We start from the raw sequence: 12,138 nt of genomic DNA on the forward strand, positions 1-12,138 counted from the left end.
AAAAAGCAATATAAAAATGACACGACATTTATTCAGTAGATACAAAATACATAATCGGTTTTAAGTACCAGAAGCGATTCCAAAAAGTTTTTACAAAATTTCGACAATTCATTACATACAATGATATCTTGGTGCAACTGTTACTTATAAATTAGGCCATTTCTCTCCAACACAAAAGTGTGAATAAGACTGAAAGCTGTTCAAATTACAAAAGTCGTAGCGGCGCTCGTGTGAATAATTTGTATTTCCATAACTTATTTCTAAATAAATCTGCTTCTAATAATAACAATTCTGTATTAAAGAATACGCACCGTGTATACATTATACATATTTCGATCTTCAAATATTTTAAAACGCATATAAGAGCTGTCACAAAGTTGCCTTACTTTATTAACAAATTATTAAATTACAATGTGCGCTGCAAGCACCATGGCTCATAAAACATTATTTTTACATTAAAAGTACAATTTAAAATATAGATTCAAAATTCTGATAGATAAGATATAAAAGATTTAAATAAGGTATAAAACTTATTTAAATATAGCATAAGAAAAATGTAGACATCAATATCAAAGGCAAAGCACAGCTTTAGTTTAAAACTCCATACAAATACCTAATTTAAATGCGTAATATTTATTCATTTCTGAGCTTAGGCTATATCGAATAAATTATTTTATATTAGCTGTCAAAATCAGATAAATAAGTAAATAGTATACAAAAACAAGGCTATAAATTGTAGAAAGTTGATTAAAATAAATATCATATGATGAAAAAGGAGATATAGTTAAGATACAAAAAATTGGTTAATTCATCCTACAATGACATAATATTTTACGGTCGAACTTATTTAATTATTTGTAAAATATTCGCTACCACACTCAGGGATGTTATTTTACCGGTATTTTCTGTAACTGAACTAGTGTTGCGTGTCACATATAGAGATGGGTTTCCACCCGGGTAAAAACCCACATGAGGGTAAAAACCCAATAAAAACCCGTTTCATTCCACCCGTGGGTGTTTACACCGGGTGAAAACAAATAATTTTATAATTATTTCAATTGGTATCTTTTCTTTATTTTTATTGAATTTTTCTCATTTAAGTTTATTGATTAATAAGTAATAAGTCAAATTTAACACTAATATGCATTTATATCGTGGCCAAATCGTAAAATTGATCACGTTATGATGATGTGACCAATTATTTTATAAAATGGTGTTATTTCAAGAATCGTTGAACCGATTTAGAAGAAATTTAGTAGGAACACAATAATTTGTGATCATGGCAAGGACATGGAGGGGGGGGATGCCAAAGATGCCAAACTCTCTCTTTGATGACATTACGGTATAAAGTTACAAATCACAACACCAACTACAAAGTACTTCTGCTTAAAAACTTGAAATCGAACCGCCCTTCCGCCACTGTAACGCATTGTAACGTTTTTCAAGACCTCCTCTCCCCCCAGATTGCATTACGTAACACTAGAACGCCCCCTTAGCAACAAATACTACTTCTCACTTTAAAAAAAACGCTATTTTTGTTTTCACCCACCAGAATGGGTGATAATGGGTAAAAACCGGGTTTTTACCCAAATCACCCGGTTTTAACCCAATCGGGTGAAATGGGTTTTTACCCACTACCCATCTCTAGTCACATATCGGTACTCGATATTTTAAAAAGGAAACACAAAATCGGTAAAATTACACCTCTAAGCGCATGCCTATCTTAACATTGGACGGATTAAACTAAACGCACCATTAAATAAAAAATACTTGTAAAACATATTTTGTACCTTATTTGATAAATAGCTATAGCTCCATTAATAAGGTATAGAGCCTCCTTAGTCACCCTGATTTAGCTCTTAATAATGTACACACATCAAGAGAAATATATGAATAAATATAGTCGACAACATAACTCATTTTAGTTTGAAAAAATTTACTCTCTTCCCATAGAAAAATATGAGATAGATATTAAATATATTTGGCTGAAAAATGAATAAAAGTACAATGCTGTTTGCCTTAAAACAAGCTTAGTTTTTTAAGTGTGAAAAATTTTATCAGTTCATTGCATACAATTAGTATGAATTTAATTTTATGCATATTGTTCTTCCGTACATTAAATATTTTTTCTAATATTTTGCGCATACAATAAGTTCTGCTGTCGAATATACAACAAAAAACTTACTCTATTAATATCATTTTAAAAGCACACATTTTTATATTACCTTAATATGTATAATAATTATAGGAATAAATGAGATTACGACCTCTATATCGTAGAAAAAACTAAAGACAACATAAAAAGTATAAATAGTACATAAACTTCATTTGTGATCTTTCTACATAAAACATTTTATGTAAAATCCTATTATACTGATGAAAGAAATTAATATAATAATTATTACATTATAAGGTATATTATTATATGGTAGTGTTGCGCATTAATAGTCCACAAAGGATATTATTGTTTCTATACTTAAAGCAAAACCGATATTATTGTAACAATATGATTTTGAATTTCAACAGGTTTCGCCACAGACTGTTGCTTTGAGAAGTCGCTGCTTCGATTCCCGTATTCCCGGAGTATTGAACAATCGATAATATCGGTATCTTGAAAATATACATGCAACACTACTCCAGATGAATTTTATGTAATATTGTTGTGATATGTCGAGAGTCGTGACACGTATTTTCTGACGTAAAATATCTTATGCATTACTTCTAAATGGTATTACTATATCTTTACTACATTACGTTATAAATAGTATCTCTCGGTGGATCGCCAATTCGAACATTTGTGATGTTTACATTTAAATATAAAATATTGAAATATAATAATGGTAAAATTTCTTAGACATTTAGGGGTATTTCGATATGATTTTAAGTTTTATTTAGCTTTAAAGTACAATATACTATTTTCCTTTGTCCGATTACATTATGTTGATCAAAGATAAGTATTAGAGACTCTGTAAAGAAATACCCCAATAAAATTAAGTTAATTTAAACTTTTATAACTTAATAAACGCTCTTTTGAACCGTGAGCAACCTAAATGGCTTATCGCAGGTACCGTATAATTAACAATACTTGCATAAATAATAAAAACAGTTAGCGAATGTTGTGATATTAACCAAACTAATGTATTATGGGATGTAAAACGCTCCCAAGATGATTTTATGTTTCAAATAATAACAATAAATTACTACCTTTAGATTACCCAGATTGTGTTTTTTATGTATATTGACGATTTCTAGTTGCTGCATGAATTCATCAACTTAAGTTTTGACTGTAGGTTTATCTGTGGGTGGTCCTATATATTTTTTAGAAATATTAATATGTCTGCAGCTTTACTGCCAATATTTTCAGTTTTTATCACAACTTTAGCTACTGTCCGGACTCTGCTCTATTTTTGTGCTCAATTCTTACTCCTTGGTCTCCTTAGGCTGATCCGTGTAGACTATTTCCGCATACTCCGTGGATGGTGGCGGAGGTTTGTCAGCGTTTTGCTCTCCGAGTTGGAGTTCCGCGTAAACTACGCCTTTCTTCTCCTCTGAGAGGGGCTGGAATTAAATTGTTTAGATATTAAATAATGCGCGAAATTATTAACAGTAGAAGAAACAACTCTTAATTAATGTGGGTATTATCTTCCTTTGAACCAGACTAACAGAAATAAGATGAAAAATAATACAAATACTAAAAACAGTTATTGATTATAATTTAAGCTTTCTTTAGTAAAATTAGTTAATTTACCCTGAAATCTATTGCAAACAAAAATGATGCCAGAAGATTCTATTTTCTATTCCTATTGTCATAATAATATCATTTAGGCGGTTCATAAATTGTGTAAGGAGTAGATACAAAATATTTTATGATACCCAATCGTTATTAAAATTTCTGTCGCTTCTCAAACTAAATTTTAAATAAACAACTTGAAAAAATCACCTAAGGCGGCAGAGTAGGGCAGGCAAACGGAAGGTCGTGGGTTCAAGTCCCGTCTTAGGCAATTCGATTTTTTCAAGTAGTTTATTAAAAATAAAAGATTCCCAATTGGCACAACACAATCTACTGCGTGGGATGTAGCCCGATTAAAAAATCAAAGGCAATGTTCCGAAGTTAAGAAAGGATATAAATAAATAAATAATAAATATCCTTGGACATTTTACACTGCGTTTCTAGTCCCAAACTACTACTGTACTATGGGTACTAGACAACGAATATAAACATACTTATAGCCTGACCAGGAACATAAAAACCCTCGCCATGTTGCGGAAAACTAATGGTACTAATTTCTTTTAATGGCAACAGTAACTGAAAACTTCATTGACATGTCACCTTGCATGTCAGTCTATTGCTGTCAAAGTATAAACAAACTTTATTTTAAATGTGCGCAATTGATTTTGTGAATTAAATTGCTAAAATCTTTTTATAGTCGTGAAAGAAAAGTGGTTCACAATGTGTTAAAGTATTTGTCGAAGAGAAATACTAAGGGTTCGGACAATATTTTCATTGAATAATGTTTTCGACAAAGGTTGTCAAATTGACTGACATGTTTATCGTATAGTACAGTCCACTATGAAAATTAGCTGTGGTTTGTTTCAACTACCTTTTTTAAAGTTTTTTGTCACTTTCTAAGTGTTGAATTTTATGGAATTGGAAAAGAAGTACCGAGTTTGAAGCGTTCATGAGCAGACATTGCAGTTGAATATTCAAGTTCTGAATTTGATTATTGATGAATAATAAAATAAATCCTACTAACTCGATTGATGGTTTCATTTAATTTATTTAAACCAAGTTACCTATAATAATATTTTTTCGTTAATTTATGAAAATATCAAATTAGCCCGTAATCCTGAATCCTGATACATAAAGTTAGCCTATTAATTTAACACAGGTACGACTGTACTCAGTGTTGCACTATCAAATGCAATTGACGCGCCTCTATGCCAGGGTTTTTATGTTCCTGGTCAGGCTATAAATACTTTTTTTTTTGTAAATACATACTTATTACATAGAAAACACCCTTAATTCATTAATTCAAACTACATAATAATATACCTTTTCCTCAGTCTCAGCGGCCGCCTCCGTCGCTTGCACCTTGTCCTTGGCCCTCGGAAGCACAGCCCTCACTCGCGCGCTCAGCCCCGCGAGACGCGACCGCTCCTTGCCTCCCACGGCGCTCTCGGTGTCGCTACTGGCCGTATATACATTGTCAATATCGTGTATAATAATTATTATTTGTATATATCGTCAATATCGTGTGTATATTAATAAAGTCCGGTCGCGGAGCACGTAGAATTTCGTCTAATAACCCCAAGCTACCTATCCTTATCACTCGCGCGTAATTATATTGCTGTCGCGACTGTGACGGGCGGCAGCAGTGAGTGTGCGAGCGCGATAGCAATATAGGTAATTACGCGCGAGCGATAAGGAGGTCATTGGACAAAATTCTACGTGCTCGGCGACCGGACTAGAGACAGAGTACTGATAAATTGCTCACATATACCAGTTAATTCTTTACAACTTAAGAAGATGTGATTCTCTAACCGACAAAAATGAGTTCGATAAAAACATAATTATTTACACGATTGAATAGTATTTCTGTAAGTACATCTGTCTGAATACATTTCGACAACTTTTATATCTAATTGATTAGTAAGTATAAATGCAAAGTAGTAAGTTATTATTCTTATGGTACCTATAGTAGATGTGTAATATACTACTATGTTGATGTACATAAATACAAAGTCCCAATGTCCCAACATAAAATATAATAGTTAATACAAACAATATTAATGGAATTAATAATGAAACTTCCTCTCTTTTTCATGCACAGTTAGTATACAAAACCATTATCATTGAGAATACAATAAAATATATAAATATGTAATTGAATGAATATAGTTTACCAATAATAGTTCATTACTCGGTGTGAAAAATTATCTGTGAAGTCAACAAATGAAGATGTTCTTTCAATGAGTGAAAAATGAGAATGTATATAAAATATATACACTTTTTTAAGATATTACAGTGATCTGAAGCCAAGAATTCGTGCAGCTAAACAAGGAAACGTACGTTCTAGAGGGAAGCGCGACCCCAGACTCTAAAAGCACATCGCCAGTCGTCCTTAACAAAAAGCAGTATATAAGCGAAGGGTTCTCACACAAACACTATGCTGAATCGGATCGTTGAAATCTACGACATCGCAACGTGCTTTAGCTCAAGGCACGTCGTAACGATCCACGTTGCGATGGCGTAGATTTCGACAATACGGCGCGTCGCGTCGTAGTACGACACGACGTCGCAACGTGTTTATAAATGTGTTAGAACCCTAAGTTCGGTAGTGAGTACCTGTAACATTGGTAGTTATAACATGTTCGATATTAATAAACAAATAATACTTAAGACATTGAAAAAACAGTGGATTAAAGGTGTTGATGGTATGTAAGTAGGTATAACGTTACTTAATTTTATTTTTTACAATTAAACTGCAATAATAATACCATCAACAAAATGTGTATATACACTGTATGTGTTAAGTTAAAAACCCATTGCAAAAATATCAAAAAGCATACAATTACAAATCCCAAATTAGTAAACAGTTATCACTTCGATCCACAGTTTAGGACAAAACAATATACAATTGGCAATATACAGTATTAGCACTGGTAAATGTATACATTTAAGATTCTAATATACAAAAATATATTGTAAATATACAAATATTAATATACGTACGATTCTCCAGAGCTCTTGGCGTTGTCGCGGCTTCTGCCTCCTGTTAGGATTTAAATATATTATATAAAATTATTTGCCAATAGACACTGTTTTAACTTAATGTATAAACATTAAATTAAAACAGTATCTATTATGAAATAAAGGTTGAAATATATCACAAAAAAATCATATTTACCCGTATTTCTTTAGGAAGAAAGTTTAGCTATTGCTACCTAAATTTTGTAACTTTTTTATAAAAAATTTAAGAATTTATATTTAAATGCATAAAATAAAATAAAGGTAGGTAGAGTGAAGCTGTAAAATGTAATTTTGTAAATGTAAAGGCTGTATAACTATATGCTTTCAAGTGCGCAATGCTTACATAGAATTTTGTTATATCAAATTAAAATTTAAATCAGTATTATGTTGAAGTACTTTTGTTATACAAACGGAACTATGTAGTAAAATTACTTGTAAGTTGAATTATAGCATAGTTTTCCTAAATAATAAATAACTATTCTGGTGACAAATAAAACAAACTGATTATTATTTAATAAATACTTTATATTCAATTATATCCATTTAACGTAGTGATTTATAAACATCGAAGTTATATTTGATTATTGAGACCTAGACAATAGAATAATTGGTATAATCTTTAGAACAACATCCATACAACATGCCATATGAGAAACTAGAACATATACATTGTATACATATAGTTTAACAATATTTATATTTATGGGGTGGACAAACTATATTATAATTTCAAATTATATTAGGTTTTTTACACGTAAATGGCAATAATATCTATTTGCCACAATTTAGGGAAATTTAATTTAAAATAACAATACCAAAAAAGCTTTTCAGCAGTTATTTATACCTACTTTAAAAATTCCAAAGTACTACACTCATATTAATTTGTTTTGTATGGCAATCCCAACTAATATTATAAATGCGAAAGTAACTCTGTCTGTCTGTCTGTCTGTCTGTCTGTCTGTCTGTCTGTCTGTCTGTTACGCTTTCCCGCTTAAACCTCGCAACCGATTTTGATGAAATTTGGCATAGAGATAGTTTGAGTCCCGGGAAAGAACATAGGATAGTTTTTATCCCGGTTTTTGAAACAGGGACGCGCGCGATAAAGTTTTTCTGTGACAGACAAAATTCCACGCGGGCGAAGCCGCGGGCGGAAAGCTAGTAGGCAATAAAGACGAAAGTAATCATAGGCAATAAGAAGTTTTAAGCATTTGTTTTATTTATTTCATATTGTACTATTTGTTTTTTTCTATACTTTCTCTGTGACATGTTGTATCTTGAGTGTAAGTAGTAAGAAGTTTTCCAAAAGCTAAAAATAATTTGAGCGAAATTTCGAAGCCTAGTTTGGCGAAGTGCAAAATGGCAGTGTTCCAAAAGTTCGTGTTTCTTAAAGTCCCGCAGACTTCAGACTTTTTCGACCGATAGTTTGATCGGCTTTAAATTTGTATAAGATATCGGCCGATACAAAATCGATGTAATGTGCGTGCTTCCATACATGTTCATTCTGATCAGCTCGACCAAACTATCAGCCGATATAAGTCTGTAGTGTACGGGGTGTCATAATTGACAAATCTGAAGTAGCTATGCGAATAACTAACTAAATTGGTACAAAAATAAATTCTTAAGTCACTTTGCACGCTCACTAAATACAATTTAGCGCTAAATTCAGTTTGTCAGTTGAAACTTTTAGCGCTAAATATTTAGTAAAATGTACAAAAAAGTCTTACTATGTACCTAACTTGTTAAAAATACTTAAAAAATCACAATGGTGACTTAAAATGCTAAGCTTAACATAAAATCAATTCATAAACATGTTTTTACAACAGTTGTGTGATTCTTTAATTCCATATTCGTCAATATTGGTTTTTGCTTAATTTAATCAATACTAAATTAAATGTAACTGCAAGATTCTACACTTAAAAATAAATTTAATGTGTCATTACACGCTTTTTATATACAAAATAATAAAAATTATATAAAAGATGGTGGTACGAACACATTACATTACTAAAAATAAACTAAACTTATTTCAAAAGATGAGTTATCAAGAAATGGTACGCAAAAGAACAAAATATTGTGAATCAATTTTCTTTTGCAAACATTTTGTAATTACATAAAAGAAAACTTATTAATCTAATAAATAAGTCGCGAGTCTTAAATATAATATGTATGAATTTGTGATTTAATAGTTTTTGATTTTATTATAAAACAAATTTGCATAAAAATTGTCAAAAAGCGTAAAAAATGGCGCAATTATTCAATTCTGTTTTACTATTAAAAAGTATCAATATATTGCATGGTGTGTTCAACATTCAAATAATGTTTTAAGTTAAAATGTTGATTGTATTTTCATATTAATATTTATATAAATCATTGATACTTTTTAGACAGCGAATTCTTATAGCTATTTAGTCAAAACGACGGCTTTAAAAGGTTGGGATTCGTTGTAATACGGGATATTACATTAAAAACGTTCCTATAATGAGATTCTTATATAATTTCTCTACAAATATGTTAAAAATTATTACAAACTATCAAATGACCGGGGAAAAAATCATACATAGTTTGTTACAGTTAGTCGAAAGAAAATTGGAAATCAAATGTACATTTTTTTCCCGGTCACACGGTAAAGATTCAAAATTGGTGGACAACATTAGAAAAAGACATTTCTTATTATAATTTGAAAAAGAAATGGCAATTCAAACATAGCTTTATCATAACTTATTTAAAATATTAAGACTTCTACACATTTTATTGGTTTTATTCACTATTTAACTAGTGCAATTTATTTTCCGATAATAATTTTCTTTAATATGATTTTAAACTAATAATTTTAAAATTAATGTGTACAAGTCTTCATAAGTTTCACCAACGAAAATATATTTTTGGATTAAACAAATCGTTCGACATTATACACTTTATTACGTAATGTAACAAGTTCTCGAAATAACTCAATCTGGCACTATACGAAACTAAAAAAAAGTTCGGAATTTATAGCTATCATTCGGGTATATTCGTAGAGAGGACATAAACACAAAAAGAGAGAAGGGGAGGTAGGTTTTTCTTTCATTAATCTATGTATAACATTTATTGACTAATATTGATGGAGCTAAAATTTTAGTAATTTTAGCATTTAATATAACAATTTAAAAATTTAGTTATTGGCCTAAACATTCAAATTAATCATTTAAATATAGAAAATTCATATTTTAGCTAAGGAAATGTCAAATATTAATTACCAACGTGCCCATAGCTTAGAGAATAATAAGATTTTTGGTATGTCACCAAGGGCAGTTCACTAGAATATTACTGCCTAATAGATGTAATTGAGGGGAGCTAGCCTGTGTTTAAAGGGGATTTGTCCCCTTGTGGGTGTTATCAAGGGGACCATCTCACTGTTACCTAACAGTTGTCGTTGAGAGGAGCTAGTCTTTACGTTAAAAGGGGATTTGTCCCTTTGTAGGTGTTACCAAGGGGACCATCTCACTCTTAACAGTAATAGATTTAGTTGAGAGGAGCTAGCCTTTGTTTTAAAAGGGGATTTGTCCCCTTGTAGGTGTCACCAAGGGGACAATCACGGTTACCAAGCCCCCTCCCCGAATGACAGCGCGACTTACGATTTAAACGGCCGTGTCGGGCTTTTTCTCCGGGTGCTTCGTGTCGCCGTTGCTGATGTACTCCCCGTGATCGTGGGTGGGGTTCTCTGAGCCTTTGACGTCATCGTGGGACGGCAGGGGAGCCTCCGAGTCGGCCCCGTCCGGTATATCGGTCCGATGCGAACGTCCTGCCACAACGTCAAGCGATCAAGAACATACCCTGACTGTATCAAGTGCCTGTGCGGTGACTGGATTGCTCTTTTAGCGCTAAACTGTACCGTGAACCAAAACCAAGTGCATGTTTCTGAGTTTTTAGCTGTGTTTTGTTTTTTAGCCTGTCAATCAGCGTGAATACTTGTTAATGGTCTAACTACGTTGAACACTCGGTTGAATTTATAAATACTGTAACTATCGCCAATAGCTGTGCAAGTTTCTAAAACTTAGATTAATTTTCAGTTGTTGAATTTACTTTTAGTTTATGAGTAGCGTGAACACACTAGCACTCTAAACTATTCTTAATTTACATCTAAGAGCGACCAAATGTTTTTTATTTAAACGCTAAACTACGATTATTTAAATGTGCAACTCCTTTCTAGTTATTATCTAACTATTTTTAGCTAAATTCCGGTAAATTAGCCGAAATTTTAACTAAATGTTAGTACCTCAATCAAACCACTATAACTACAAAAAATATACCATTTATTTATGGCCACAAATCATAAAGCTATTTAATTAGTCAAATTATAGATCACTATTAAGGATCGACTCGGAAATTAATCGTAACGTCAGTTACGTAGGATTTTGTCATCTTCACTTAAGTGATGAATCCAAATAAAATTAACTTTAGTCAAATTATCCTAATCGCTACAGCCATTGAGTTAATAAACTAAGGAGCTAAAAACAGTTACCGATATTATTTTCATTTAATAGTTAAACCAGCACCAACATTTAACTGAAAATACGTTTAGACAATAATTATTAATATATTAATTGCTAGACCCAAGTACCACAATGGTTAACTAAAATAGATATAATTATTTGAGGAACTTAAAGTTTTAAATTGATTAGTTTATTTTTCTATTTCATTAAATTGATTAATTAATTTAACTGACAGGAAATTTTAATGACAAAACATTTAACCACCACCATGGTAAATGAATGATAACAATTATTATTATGCATTTGAATTTTTAATCAATGTCTCTTTTGCCAACAAATGGCGATAGTATCAACAATAGCAGTTTCTTTTATGGAACGTATACAATTTTTAGTTCATAATAACTACAAAACCTTCTATCTTTCTTTGTAGTAGGCAAATTAATAGATAAATTATAATCGAATGTAGTTGGAACTTAATATTATTATATTTTTTTACGTTAAGAAATATAAATTAGTTAAAAATAGAAATAGAATTTAGTTTTAGTCAAGTTCATTTACTTGTGGATTTAAGACTAATATAATACTAAATTTTCGAAGAAGCTGCTATCGTTTTGAAGCACCATTTTACTAACAAATTTTTCGTATCATTGGTAATTGATAAATCCTCCTACATTTTAGATAGTATTAATTAATTCATGCAAAATATGTTGATAATGACATTTAATTTAAAATTAAACATTTTAATTAAATAAGTTATTTCATGCAACACATTAAGTTAATCAAATACATGCTTTTAGAACAAAGATTTTTAGATAAAAAGGCACATGCGCCGGTTAAAAAAATATTAGAACAATCATGCATTTTTAAATAAAAAAAAATTTTGTATTTCAATAAATTTTGACGTTCTTGATCGCT

General features: G+C 31.0%; 1 protein-coding gene across 4 annotated transcripts in view; it reads right to left on the reverse strand.

The window, feature by feature from the left end:
* Nucleotides 1–2,963: 2,963 nt before the first annotated feature.
* Nucleotides 2,964–12,138, reverse strand: part of LOC135085799 (fasciclin-3) — a 220,838-nt gene continuing 211,663 nt past the window's right edge. Inside the window, exons 11-14 of one of the 4 annotated variants that reach the window (XM_063980603.1) lie at nt 6,734–6,773; nt 6,071–6,121; nt 5,054–5,186; nt 2,964–3,558 (exon numbers count right to left, since the gene is read on the reverse strand). In XM_063980603.1, the coding sequence (XP_063836673.1) occupies nt 3,421–3,558; nt 5,054–5,186; nt 6,071–6,121; nt 6,734–6,773 (362 nt within the window). In that variant the 3' untranslated portion in view covers nt 2,964–3,420. Of the gene's footprint in view, nt 3,559–5,053; nt 5,190–6,070; nt 6,122–6,733; nt 6,774–7,982; nt 10,533–12,138 lie in introns of those variants that run through there. The other 3 variants (XM_063980606.1, XM_063980605.1, XM_063980607.1) reach the window with 3 other exon arrangements.

The sequence above is a fragment of the Ostrinia nubilalis genome, chromosome 29, assembly GCF_963855985.1.
Source record: "Ostrinia nubilalis chromosome 29, ilOstNubi1.1, whole genome shotgun sequence".
NCBI classification, from domain to species: domain Eukaryota; kingdom Metazoa; phylum Arthropoda; class Insecta; order Lepidoptera; family Crambidae; genus Ostrinia; species Ostrinia nubilalis.